General features: G+C 57.5%; 1 protein-coding gene across 5 annotated transcripts in view; it reads left to right on the top strand.

The window, feature by feature from the left end:
- AXIN2 (axin 2) overlaps positions 1–8,442 on the top strand; it is a 29,413-nt gene extending 20,971 nt beyond the window's left edge. For all 5 annotated transcript variants that reach the window (XM_062216815.1, XM_062216817.1, XM_062216814.1 and 2 more), the window contains 6 exons: positions 94–602; positions 824–1,018; positions 1,332–1,562; positions 2,095–2,190; positions 3,577–3,744; positions 7,042–8,442. In XM_062216815.1, coding sequence (XP_062072799.1) covers positions 94–602; positions 824–1,018; positions 1,332–1,562; positions 2,095–2,190; positions 3,577–3,744; positions 7,042–7,168 — 1,326 coding nt within the window. In that variant the 3' untranslated portion in view covers positions 7,169–8,442. The remainder of the gene's footprint in view (positions 1–93; positions 603–823; positions 1,019–1,331; positions 1,563–2,094; positions 2,191–3,576; positions 3,745–7,041) is intronic.
- Positions 8,443–13,697: the final 5,255 nt, after the last annotated feature.

Here is a 13,697-nt window from a genome sequence, read left to right as displayed (position 1 = left end):
TGTGCGCATGCGCGCGCGCGTGCGTCCCGTGCGTGCCTGCGTCCCGTGCGTGCCTGCCTGCCCACGCGGCCCCTCTGCTCCATTCCGCTCCAGGACGAGGAGAAGGAGGGCTCGGAGCCGCCGCTGAGCGCGCGGGAAGGCGCGCCCGCCCAGCACCCCTTGTCCCTGCTGCCCTCCGGCGCCTACGAGGAGGACCCGCAGACGATCCTGGACGACCACCTGTCCAGGGTCCTCAAGACGCCCGGCTGCCAGTCGCCCGGCGTGGGCCGCGCCAGCCCCCGCTCCCGCTCGCCTGACCACCACCACCACCACCACCAGCCGTACCACCCCCTCCTCCCGCCGGGGGCCAAGCTGCCCCCCGCGGCCGCCGCCCCGGGCTGCCCCCTGCTCGGGGCCAAGGGCTTTGTGAGCAGGCAGACCACGAGGCACGTGCACCACCACTACGTCCACCACCACGCCGGCCCCAAGACCAAGGAGGAGCTCGAGGCCGAGGCCACGCAGAGGGTGCGCTGCTTGTGCGCCGGGGGCTCCGAGTATTACTGCTACGCCAAGTGCAAGAGCCACCCCAAGGCTCCGGAGCCCGTGCCAGGAGAGCAGTTTGGGTAAGTGCCCGGCGGTCTGCGGCAGCCCGCGTGGAGCTGTTCTCCCAGCCAGAGACTTGGGCAGGGGGGAGGTGGGGTCCGCGGCCACAGGCGTTTAGCGCCGGGGGAGGGGGTGCAGGTGCTTGGGTCTGTCGCGTTCCTGGGCCCTGCCCGCGCCGTTGTCCCATTCGAGGACTCGGGATGTAATGAGGGTCTCGGGGTTGGGTCTTGGTTTCCTGCAGTGGCAGCCGAGGCAGTACCTTGCCCAAACGAAGTGGGAAAGGCACGGAGCTTGGCCTGGCCCCGCCCGCCAGGGAAGGAGGGGCCCCCGGCGGCGCTGGGGCCCTGCAGCTGCCTGGAGAAGAGGGAGACAGGTCGCAGGATGTGTGGCAGTGGATGCTGGAGAGCGAGCGACAGAGCAGGCCCAAGCCGCATAGGTAAACGCCGCCGCCCAGGGGCACGGGCACGGGCACGAGCGCGCGGGGGTATCGGGGATGGCTGTTTTCACAGTTGGCTGAAAACAAGTGCGACTGTTTGCTCCTGCCATCTTAATATTAAACGTTGGACTTGGGCAGACCGCAAAAATGTCATGTTTTGGCAGCCACTCCCGTTCGTGTTATGGTAGAGTTATTTTTTTCTTCTGCCTCCCTCTCTCTGAGCGGAATAGACACGTTTCTATTGAAGTCACATTTTCCAGTTTTTCTAACCCAGTTTCTTCCTTCTACTTTCTCTCCGTACATCTCTGTTCAGTGCCCAGAGCACAAGAAAGGCCTCGCCCATGGAGTCTGCTCGCGGGTCCCCGGGCGAACGGGTCAGCCGGCACCATCTGTGGGGGAGCAGCGGGCACCCCCGCACCGCCCCCCGCGCCCACCCCTTTACCCAAGACCCTGCAGTGCCCCCCCTGACCCCACCCAACACGCTGGCACAGCTGGAGGAGGCCTGCCGCAGGCTGGCTGAGGTGTCGAAGCCCCCCAAGCAGCGGTGAGTGGGAGAGAGGGGGTCCGCGCGGGATTGGAGGGGAAGGGGGGACCCTTCTTGCCTGGGTCTCAAGCCCTCCTGGAATCAGGCTTTGCTTCTGGCCGACTAAGATTCGCCCTTGCAGCGTCTGGGCGTGGGTCCTACTGCTGTGCCTGACTTGAACCTGGATTCAGGGCACACACTTGAATAATTCCTTATGCACTCTCGGCCCCTGGAGGCTGCTTAGCTGAGCGTGTGGGAAACTGTGGCTGGGGAGATCCAGGAGTCTTTCGCCTTTGGCGTAGGCCGAGGATGTCCTGTGCAGGGTGCCCGGGGGGCTTGCAGTAGCTGTCCCCAAGTGTCATCCAGGCCTTCTGTAGCCCCAGCTAACACAAGGCCTTACTGGGTCTTCACGGGGATGGAGGTTGGGTCTGTTTCTCTTCCGGAGGCCAAAGAGGCGCGCGCGTATGTGTGTGTGTGTGTGTGTCCGTCCGTGTCCCCTGTAACCCTGAGGGTGGCCACACCTCTAAAGCCCTCCCCCTGGCTGTGTCCTCAGGTGCTGTGTGGCCAATCAGCAGAGGGACAGGAACCACTTGGCCGCTGGTCAGGCAGGAGCCACGCCCTTCTCCAACCACAGCCTGGCTCCCGAAGAGTGAGTGTCTCCACCTGCCCGGTATTGCTGAGATCCGCTGAATGGGTTGCGTTTCCGGGTGTGCCCTGTCTGGAGCTGCGTCTTCATGACACGTAGTGTCTAAAATCCCATCAGCTTGGTGCCAGTGGTGAGGGCCAGTGAGTGCAGGTGTTGGTCCTCAGTGAGGAGCACGGAAACCCACGGGTGCTGAGAACGGCCTGGGCGCACACACAGCACATCAAAACCGGAACACGGGCCGGCGCCGTGGCTTAACAGGCTAATCCTCCGCCTTGCGGCGCTGGCACACTGGGTTCTAGTCCCGGTTGGGCCACCGGATTCTGTCCCGGTTGCCCTTCTCCAGGCCAGCTCTCTGCTATGGCCCGGGAGTGCAGTGGAGGATGGCCCAAGTGCATGGGCCCTGTACCCCATGGGAGACCAGGAGAAGCACCTGGCTTCTGCCTTCGGATCAGCGCGGTGTGGCGGCCCTTGGAGGGTGAACCAACGGCAAAGGAAGACCTTTCTCTCTCTCTCTCTCTCTCTCTCTCTCTCTCTCACTCTCACTCTCTCTCACTGTCCACTCTGCCTGTCAAAAAAAAATCCGGAACATGAAGGCACATCCCCAGATGAGGAAGAGGGACCCCAAGTCCAGTGGCAGGAGTCTTCTCCCAAACTGGGCCAGGATCCGTTTTTTGCAAATTTACACTCTTGCCAAGAGTCTTGCCAAGAGTCTGACCCAGCTTAATTAAGGGATGGCGCATTTACAAAGGGGTCTGTAGAGAGATCTAAAACGATCTCCCTGGAGTTTTCTCGGCCACTGGCAGTGGGTGACATTTGAAGTCCTGAGAAGCCACCTTCCTCCTGAACCCTGTCATTGGTTTCATTGGCTGACCCTAAGTCTGCCAGCCGGCTGGGCCAGCAGCTTCTTAAGCCATCCTGTGAAACTGCAGAAGGGAGCAGTTGAAAGGACCGTGTGCCCTCCACAGCCCCCCCCCCCCCAAGCCGGGCTTGTTGCGTCACATTCTGAGTTCTTGGCATCCCTGGGGGGAGGTTCCCTATCTGGGTTTGCCTCTCCAGCACCCCCTGATGCAGGGCTAACCTGAAAGAGGCCGCTGTGCACCCCCATTTGGTGGCAGTGGAGGAAATGATAGCAGCTTGGACATCCACGTGGGGGGGCCCTGCCCGCCCCAGGCTTCTCAATCCACGTGGAGGGGAGGGCTGCCTGCCCCAGGCTTCCTGATCCACACAGCGGGGGACGGGGGGGGGGGGGGCCCTGCCCGCCCGCCCGCCCCAGGCTTTCCCGTCGCTTTCTACTCAAGCCTCAGTGTCTGGGGGTGTGCGCGCACGTTTGCGTGGAGCGTGCGTCTGCTCCCAGCTGCTGAACTTGTCGTGGTCCATCTTATTTTCCAGTCACAAAGAGTCCAAGAAGCTGGCAGGTGTCCACGCGTTCCAGGCCAGCGAGTTGGTCGTCACTTACTTTTTCTGTGGAGAAGAGATTCCGTACAGGAGGATGCTGAAGGCTCAGAGCTTGACCTTGGGCCATTTTAAAGAGCAGCTCAGCAAAAAGGGAAATTATAGGTAAGAGTGCTGTGGCTTTTTTTGCTCTGGAGTTTGTTTGCTCAGAACCAAAAGCCAGAGCCTGGAGCGGCTTCCTTGGCCTGAGCAGATCTGGGAGGGGCTGGGAGGCTGGGGGGCTTAGGAAGACCCGAGGGGTGGGGTGGGGGCTGGGCTGGGCCTTCTGGTTCCTTCTCGTTTCCTACAGCAGCAATGCTGCAGCAGCCACAAGGGGGAGGCCACCTCCAGGTTCTCCCAGGACCTGGCGGGGCCTTTTCTGCCAGGTGGACCAGACTGGCGAGGCGGAGGGCTGTGGACCGGGGCCACGCTGCAGAAACTGTCTGAAACGGAGGGACGCTGGGCGGCGGGAGACAGACAGACTGAGTAGCGGGGAGGACCCGAAAGTGCCCTGGATTGGGTCCTGGGAGGCCCCCATACCGAAGGCGCAGAGGACGGCCCAGAGCGTGGCAGCGCCTTCCTGCCTCAGACTTGGCACCCATAGCATTACTGACCTGCCTTTCCTGGGGCACTGGGGGCGGGGTTGCTCTGCAGGGGCCACCCCAGTGGGTGGGCACGGGGGAGTGGCCGCTCTTCCACCTGCCTGGGCCTCACTCACTGCCTTCTCATCCCTGCCAGGACCTTGGGAAGGAGCTTTCGCCCCTAGGCCTCCAGCCCTCATCTGTGGAATGCAGGTGCACTGGCCATGTAGGGCCCTGGCGGGGACACGGGAGCCCAGGAGGACAAGGGCCAGGGCTGGGCCATTTCTTGGTCACGTTCCTCCTCGTGAGGGGCAGGTGACAACCTTCCCTCAGATCCTCCTGAGTCCTGCCTGCCCCATCTCCAGACTTTATCCCGAGGGAATCCATGGGTTCTCCTCCAGGGCACCACTCCACTGGGGCTAGGGTCAGGTCAGCAAGGCACCCAGTGTGGGGAGGCATCCCGCAGCGGTCAAGCCTCTCCCATCTCTCTAGAACTCAGGAGTGCTTCGCAGCTGGCGGGGTGGGCCCAGTGAGTCCATCTGCGAACCCCCCCCCCCCAGCGGGCCGGCCTAGCTTTGCCCGCCCCTTCAGCAGGCTTGGGCAGGGCCCAGAGTGCATTCCTTTTATGGGAGAGTGGGTGGAGATGGGGCGGGTGTCCTGCAGGTGATTGACGGGCGTGGGCAGAGGCACTTCTGAAAAGTTACCCAAGGAGTGGGGAGGGACCCGGCGGCTGCTGCTGCCTTTGTGTTGATTCCAGGCTTGACATAAGGCAAAACTAATGACACAAGTGTGCGTGCTCCCCCCCTCCCCCCCTCCCGATTCATTTTGATCCAGCTTTGACTGGAGTGGAACCGCAGGTGACTTCAGGGAGAAGCACTATGGCGTACGGAGCAGGGGTGCGGGAAGGTGTCCCGCCTGGCCTCGCTGGCCACATCTGGCTCTGATTTTTTTTTTTTTTTTCTTAAGGCACATTTAATAAGCCTGGCTTTGAAGCCCTGGCCTCCCCTTTAATGCACAAAGACTTGCACAAATGGTCGGCTCTCGAATTCTTTCCTGATTGGATCAGGCTGTGGGAAAGGCCTTACTTAGAGGCCTTATCTGCAGGGCCTGAACTGGACTCGATGCCCTCGGGGGGGGGGGGGGGTGGCGTGGACAGGGTGCTGTGCCCGTCTTCCCAGCAGGGCTGGCATCTCAGTCCGTACCCACCTCCACCCTCCTCCCCTCCCCCCGCCCCAGAACAAAAAAGCCCAGCAAGGTTGGGGCGGTGGACCGGGGGGACCTGGCCTGCATTGAGCAATCTCAACATGGCAGGGGTTCAAAAAGCAAACAGTCCCTCCAGACGTGCCAGACAGTATTGGTGCCAGATGTCGGGAGAAAGCGCAGTTTGCCACATAAAGCGTGTTGCCGTGGAGAAAACGAGGCGATGCGTGGCGTTTGAAGTCCAGGGGTGGGGCCGGGGCACTGCCTGCTCTCCGGAAAGAGCTTGCCATTATGTCAAAAGGCATCCCGGGCTGGGCTCGGGGAACCCCATGGTGGTTGGACAGGGCGGCGAGGGTATGATCCAGGGTGGTAGTGGGATTTGCGCCTCCTCTTTGGAAGAGTGATGCCTTACTGATGGGGGGGCCTCTCCCGGCCTTGGGGCCCCCTGCAGCTTCTCACCAGCCCCTTTCGGGCTCCCCCAGGAATGCTGACCCCCTTGACACGCGCTGTTTTCACCACTGACCCGTCAGAGGCAGGCTGTTGTCCACCCGTGGGTCAGCCCCGGGAATGCTCCCAGCCCAGCAGCTGCTGTGCCTCACGCAGCCTTATCTGCTGTGAAAGTATGCGCCAGCCAGCCTTAAGGAGGAAAGAGATTTTGCTCTTAAGCAAGGGAAGTCACTTTTTTTAGCAAGGACAAAAAACAAAAGCCATCCACAACCCTGAGACACAATTAAGTGTATTAGAAGCTGTCCCCCTCCCCCAGGGACCCTGACCTGCCCCCATAAAGGCGAATGGCCTTTATGGGCTGGAGGACAGCTTGCAGGGGCGAGCTGAATCCACCTGAGGGGGACAGGGAAGGAAGAGGCCCCTCCCGAACTTCCTTGAGGGGCCTGGGGTGGGCCCAGCCCCAGGGACTGTCCTGAGGGGCCTCTGGAGAGAACAGTCATTTGCATCAGTGATACAATTAAACAGCCTTGGAGGAGAGAATGCTGGGGCCGCCAAGATAAAAGGAACCTTTAATCAACAGGCATAATAGAAGAGCCCTAGTGTTTGACCCTGGAGGGCTCCGTGGAGGAGGGGTGGCTGTCAGTCACAGCGCCTGGAAGTGGCATGGGCTGGCCTGCTTTCCACCTGACAGTGCCAGGGACCATCAGGGGCTGTCGGCATTTGGGTGAGGGAGGGTAGCAAAGACCAGAGGACTGGGGGGTGCCTTCTGGAGACTTCCATAGGTTCAGGTTCTGTAGGTTACTGGTTCAGGCTGGCCGAACCCAAGCTGAGTCAGGATCTCTTGGAGGGACGCCCCCGCCCCCAGCCTTGGCTGCCACTGCAGATGAACTGCAGGCCTTTTGACTTTGTCTCTCCCTCCCCCACCCCCGAAAACAGCCCGGAAAGAAGCAGCCCTGTTTCCTGCAGTGTGTCTGCTGGGGGGCAACAGCAGACGCTCTGGGCTGGGCCCTTGGCGCCGGCTGCTTCCCCGAGGGTTCCTTCCGGGCAGCCACGGTCACCATCGAGCATCACAAGCTGACCGTGCACCTGCCGCTGCAAGCCTCAAGCAGGCCCGCTCTTCCACACTGCTGTACTCATTCGTTAGGACGACGTGGAAAACGCACGCTTACCGAGGCTTTCTGGTTTCCCCTTCAAGGTATTACTTCAAAAAGGCGAGCGACGAGTTTGCCTGCGGAGCGGTGTTTGAGGAGGTCTGGGATGACGAGACTGTGCTCCCCATGTACGAAGGCCGGATTCTGGGCAAAGTGGAGAGGATCGAGTGAGCCTTCGGGATCGGGCTCCAGCGACCCGCGGGGCCGAAGCCACGGCGCGGAACACCTTGAGGGGAGAAGGAAACCAACGAAGACTGACCAAGTCTTGGGCAGGAGGGTGCTGGCCACCGGGCCCTCGGGCGGGGGCGGGGAGGCTGGCGTGTGTTCCTCAGGAGCTGGGGACCGAGCCAGGAGAAGCCTGAACTATTTATTAAAACCGTGACCACTCGTGGCTGTTGAAGACGCTGACCGTTAGCGAGACCGCCGTAGGTAATATAGGACTAAGCTCACCTGGACAGGACTCCTTCCTGCTATTTATTGTCCAGGGGCGTCCCCACCCCCAGTTTACGGATACGCTGCTTCACAAGGGGAAGGGGAGGGGCGTGCTCCTTGCTCTGTCTACACGTAGGAGTTGAGCTCGGAGCGCATTAGCGATTTCTTCAATGCCAGGGGCGTTGCACGGCACCCCGCGTTTTCCTCCGGGTGAAGACAGACTGGCAGGAAGAGCGCCCTGCCGTGGATGCGCGGATCGGGGTGCACCTGTTTCTTAACGCTACTGTCATCGCGGTCTTGAGGGCCGACTGCGCAGTGCCATCGCCATCGTTGGGGGGGTTGCCATGCTGAGTGGGGTGGTCCAAGGGGGGAGGTGTTGGGCCCCCCGTTTCATCCTGGGACCGAGGCACCACGTCTCGGAGCCTCCCTGCTGGTCCAGGGCCCCATGGCTGGGGCCTACTGGGATCGCGTCCTTGGGGTTCAAGCATGTGCTGTCATTGAAGTGGCCATTTTTGGGGTTTCTCCCCCTCCCCCGTGGGCTTTCTTTTACATCAGTCCTTGGACCACAGCCACTCAGGAGAGCACCCCCTGCCCCACCAGAAGTGAGCGGTGGTGGGAGACCCGGCAGCACCTTCCTCCGGGCCCCTTCATGTTGACGTTCGGGTTTTTGTGTTAAGTTATCGTACCTTCTGTTTGCCATTGTTCCTTGTACTATACGTGTGTAGATAGTGCACGGCAAAAGATACCAATCCACTATCTCTAGTGCTTGACTGATCAGTACAGTACCTGTACCTGCACGGGCCGCTCCGTGTGTCGCCCTGTGTTGAGGGCTCCAGCTTCCCTTGGTTTTTGAAAGGGGTTTATGTATAAATATATTTTATGCCTTTTTATTACAAGTCTTGTACTCAATGACTTTTGTCATGGCATTTTTGTTCTACTTATACTGTAAATTATGCATTATAAAGAGTTCATTTAAGGAAGATTACTTGGTACAATAATTATTGTAATTAAGAGATGTAGCCTTTATTAAAATTTTATATTTTTCAAAATGTTGGCCTCATCTGTGAACCTCCGGGGCAGGGGTTGGGGGGGCGGAGGGGGTGGGAGCAGAGCCCAGGGACCTTGCTCTCTGTGGTCATGCTCTCTGTGGTCACCGTGGTGATGGATCCCCTCTGCATGACCTCAAGCCCTTGCCTGCCCTGGGTCACCGGGAAGTTCACGGTAGAACATTCCCACAGTTCCCCAGTGCTGGCTGGTGCTGTCTTCCACCGGTCTCACTGTGGATGGTGCAGGCGAGAAGGGGCTGAGCTGGGGTCTTCCTAGGAGTGGCATTTCACTCAGTGTCTCAGGGGAAAATGAGTGGTTTGCAGCCCTAGAATGTTTAGGTGGGGTCAGCGGAACCCAAGGTCAGTGCTGACCAGCCAGCGTCCCCACCCTGGAGTCATCTGGTCAGCGAGCCTGACCGTGACCCCATCTGACTTGTAGTTCTGGGCCTGCCAGAAGGCTGTGGGCCAGTCAGGTGAAGGAAAGATGCTGTCCAGTGGACACCTGTGTTTCCCATGGCCGGGGATGTTGGCGACAGTTGTCACATGTGCCCCCCTCCCCCCATGCACCGAGCACCTATGTGAAGGACTCCCAGGATGAACGCTTTTAGAAATAAAGGTGATGGCGGTTGGACCGCCTGTGTGCCCCCAAGGCATGGGGCCTGCAGGATAGGTCGACATTGGGCTGACGGGATAGAATCCGGGCCGTGTGCAGAGGAGCGGGCCTCAGCCCCAGGTCTGAGTTGAGGCCACAGCGGGGCTTCTGAGCTACTCTCTATGAGAAGACTAGGGTGGGAGGGGCATTCGCTCCTTGCCCCTGCCCCTAGCAGTGTGGGTGCTGCACCCTTCCCCTCCTGGCCAGGATGGGGGCATCTGGTGGTGGTGGGGTGGCTTTTCATGTTCACCTGCAGGCCTTTTCGATCCTCTGCTGGTGAGAATGATGCGAGGGCTTGGGGCTCAGGTGCACCTGGGCTCGGGCCCCAGGACCAGCACCATCTGGGTGGCTGTGTGGGTGAGTACTTAGCATCCGAGCTGGGTCCCGAGAGGCGCAGCTGGACTGGTGGGGCCTGGTGTTCCTACTGCTTCTGAGTTCACTATTGTGCTGAGAACGTAGCGTGAGGGAGACCCTCTGGGGACGACACTGTAAGTGTCAGCCACTTACAACATGGTCCGCTCGGGGCCGTGTCGCACAGAACGTCCTCATCCCGAGCCTTCGAGGCCTCAATCCAACTGATGAACAGCTTGCCACCCTTCCCCTCCCTCCCCTGACCCTATTTCCCCTACCTGGAGTGAGGGGAATCCTGCAGTGATCTGTTCTGTGATGGGCTTATTTTGCTTAGCGTAAAGTGCTCAAGTTTTCGCCATGCAGGCACATGGTAGAATTTCCTGCCTTTGAAGGCGGAATGGTATTCCAGGGTAGGGACGGACCACATTCTCTTCATTCGTTGTTGAATGTTCAGGTGCTTTCCACATCTTGCTGGAGTGTTGTCACCGCTTCACGCTACTGATTTCAACTCATTTTGATAAATACCCAGAAGTGGGATTGCTGGATCACGTGCTAGTCTATTTTTTCTTAAGATTTATTTATTGAAAGGCAGAGAGAGCCGGCGCCGCAGCTCACTAGGCTAATCCTCCGCCTTGTGGCGCCGGCACACCGGGTTCTAGTCCCGGTTGGGGCGCCGGATTCTGTCCCGGTTGCCCCTCTTCCAGTCCAGCTCTCTGCTGTGGCCCGGGAGTGCAGTGGAGGATGGCCCAAGTGCTTGGGCCCTGCACCCCATGGGAGACCAGGAGAAGCACCTGGCTCCTGGCTTCAGATCAGAGCGGTGCGCCGGCCGCAGAGGCCATTGGAGGGTGAACCAACGGCAAAGGAAGACCTTTCTCTCTCTCTCTCTCTCTCACTGTCCACTCTGCCTGTCGAAAAAAGAAAAGAAAGAGAGAAAAAGAGATTTTCCATCCACTGATTCACTCCCCAAATGGCCACAATGGCCAGGGCTGAGCAGGAGCTCCATCCAGGTCTCCCACATGGGTGGCAGGGACCTAAGCACTTGGGCCATCTTCCGTTGCTCTCCCAGGCGCATTAGCAGGGAGCTGGATTGGAAGTGCAGCAGCCGGGACTTCAGCACTCTGAAAAGCGATGCTGGCATCGCTTGTGGCTCAACCTGCTGTGTCACAACGCAGGCTCCTATTTAACTTTTTAAAAGGAATCTTCATACTGTGTTCCATAGCAGGTGCACTGTTCTGCACTCACCAACAGTGCACAAGAGTCAAATTTCTCCACATCATCACCAACGCTTGCCGTCTTTGGTTTTGTTGCTGACAGCCATCCTAAGAAGAAAGGGGTGGTAATCTCATCGTGGCTTTGAACTGCCTTCCCCCGATGTTAGTGGTGCCGACATCTTTCCCTATGCTTGCTGGCCATTTGTGTGCCTTTAGATAATTGTCTGTTCGTGTCCTTAACTCATTTTTAAATTTTTGCTATGAAGTATATATTGGAAGTATATATCAGGAATATATATTGGAAATACACACACACACACACACACTTCTACCTCCTATAAGAGGGAGCATCTCTACTTCTCTTTCATTTTAACCATCAGGGCCTGCGTCCTGGATCCATGAGACCTCTGCTTGCCTCTGTCTGAGGTCAGAGTCTTGCCTCTCAGTAGGTCTTTAAGGGAACGTATGCCTCAAACAAAAACGTCGAAACCCGTGGCTTGAGCCGTCAGCTTCTCTCCTCGTTCCCAAATCATTTAAGACTTGGCTCTGGGAGCAGGCATTTAGCTGAGTGGTTAAGATGCCCATGTCCACTGGAGTCCTGGGTTCGAGTCCTGGTTCTGGGTCCTTGCCCTGACTCCAGCTTTCTCCCAGTGCAGACCCAGGGAGGCAGCAGCAGTGGTGGCCCAAGTAGTTGAGTCCCTGCCACTCACACGGGAGGCTTAGATTAAGTTCCTGGCTCCCGGCTCAGCTATTGGGGAGTGAAGCAGCAGATGGGAGCTCACTCTTTTTGTCTCTCTGCCTTTGCAGGAGTCCCTCTCTCCTCCAGCCCCTCGCTAGGGTGGGCTGAAGCCTTGTGGCATCAGCAGGATCTGGGAGAAGGGCTGATGCCCACCCAGGCCCAATGCCTGGTGTTTGCCACCTCTCTAGACAACGCAGGCACCCAGTGCCCCCTGACTCCTCCAGCCACCACCAGGATCCATGCAGCCTTCACTTATCAGCCCCTTGGGGATCGGAGCAGACTGTGGGTTGGGCAGCCCTGGCTTGGAGTCGGCCTGGAGCTGGGTTTCCTTATCTGCTCAGTGGAGGAATTAAAGGTGCCCTCTGTCTGGAGTGGCCTTGGGGGAGGCTCTCCGGCAGCGTGTTGCTCCCTGATGTCATTTGCTCCACGGTGCCCGAGCTGGAGCCAGCCTTGCGTCCACAGCATCTTCTCCCAGTACCTGGAGATCCTGAATGAACTCTTACCAGGGTGACTGTGGAGGGGTCTGAAATGTAGGATTGTGGGGAAAAGACGCTGCTGACTCCGTCTCCCTGCCCCAGAAGGTATTGGGGCCATAATCACGTTGTCAGAAGGAAATTGACCATTATCCCCAGGAAAATATGCTGGTCTGTTTGAATAATTAGGTCCAGTTGTTTTTGTTTACTGGTAAAGAAAAAAAATTTTTGCCTTCAGTGTATAATTTGGTTGAATGGAAATTCCCAAAACTGCATAGAAAGTTTATCAGCGACTGACATCCTCCTTAGCAATTAGCCCATTTCCTAGAGTAGCCCTACTGCACGCTGTGATTCATCCTAGGGAGTGAGTAGTAGCGACTTGATTTAAAAACAAAAACAAAAGCACCAAAAAAAGAAAAAAGTTGGCTGTTACTGGAATGTTCCAGGAAGTAGCCAGCCTGCTTGGTAGTCCGGGGCCCAAGCGAAGGATTGGCACGGCACCTGTGATGGCAGCCCAGGAGATGTGTGTGGCTGGGGTGGGCGTTAAGGGTTCCGCCCCAGGTGGCACAGCTGTCTCCACCTGGCCCAGCACTCAGTGCCACGATGAATCTGTGCTCCTCCACACCCTCCTACGGCTTCCCCAAAAGAGCTCTACAGCTCAGGGCCTGTGCACACGGCTGCCCTCAGCCCTCCCTGAGGCTGTCCCCTGTCAGCCTCGGGATCTTAAATGTCCCAGGTCTTCTCTGATCCTGGGATCCATGGATCCTCGTCACAGAGCGTCCATCGTCGCCTTCCTTGTATGTTTAAATTGGTGACTAGATTGTAATTGTTTAACTGCTTACTTACTCAAGTATGAAGCAGGAAGTAACACAGACTTTCATTTTATCACCACTGTGTATATAAAACCCCAGTGTGGTGCTTGGTACCTATTAGGCACTCAATTAATACGTGTGGAATGGAATCCAAAGAAGAAATTAAACTTAATTAGTCATAAGATCAAGACAACCTCTATTAACACTTTGCAATAACCTCCAAATTAAAATATGTGTATTTACTTATATTTATACCCACATGAATTGGACTACATAGTACAGTGTACTTAAAATCTGTACTTTTAATAATATCATTGGTATATTTTCATATCAGTGAATCTTCCACAACATGATTTTCTCTGAACTGTATTTTTTTTTTAAGAGGTTTATTTATTTACTTAAAGGGCAGAGTTAGAGAAAAGGTGTGAGAGAGATCTGCCATCCGCTGGTTCACTCCCCAAATGGCCACAACAGCCAGGCAGGGCTGGGCCAGACTGAAGCCAGGAGCCAGGAGCTTCTTCTGGGTCTCCCACATGGGTGCAAGGGCCCAAGCACTCAGGCCATCTTCTGCTGCTTTCCCAGGCCATTAGCAGGGAGCTGGATCAGACGTGGAGCAGCCAGGACTCGAACCAGCGCCCATGTGGGATGCCGGCACTGCAGGCTATGGCTTTAACTGGCTGCGCCACAGCGCCAGCCTCCCCTGAACTATATTTAACCAATTAGGATTGAGCATTTATACATGTTCCCAAAAGTCTGCAACGATAAGCAACATTGTAATGAAATCTTCTAGCTGAAACCCTTCCTAGCTCCCTCCACATTCACAGCAGGATAGTCTAGATGATGGGGATGAAGGCTTCTCCTGTAGGACTGCAGGACCTAAGCTCCTTTTGAAGGCTTTGCCCAGCTCCTGCCAGAGGTACTCGCCTGTTTGTCTCTTCGGATCCTTGGTGCCTCGCCTGTGCCACTGGTTTAACTCTCCAGCCT

Source organism: Lepus europaeus, chromosome 18, assembly GCF_033115175.1.
Source record: "Lepus europaeus isolate LE1 chromosome 18, mLepTim1.pri, whole genome shotgun sequence".
NCBI classification, from domain to species: Eukaryota; Metazoa; Chordata; class Mammalia; order Lagomorpha; family Leporidae; genus Lepus; species Lepus europaeus.
This window is presented reverse-complemented; position numbering and strand designations above follow the sequence as displayed.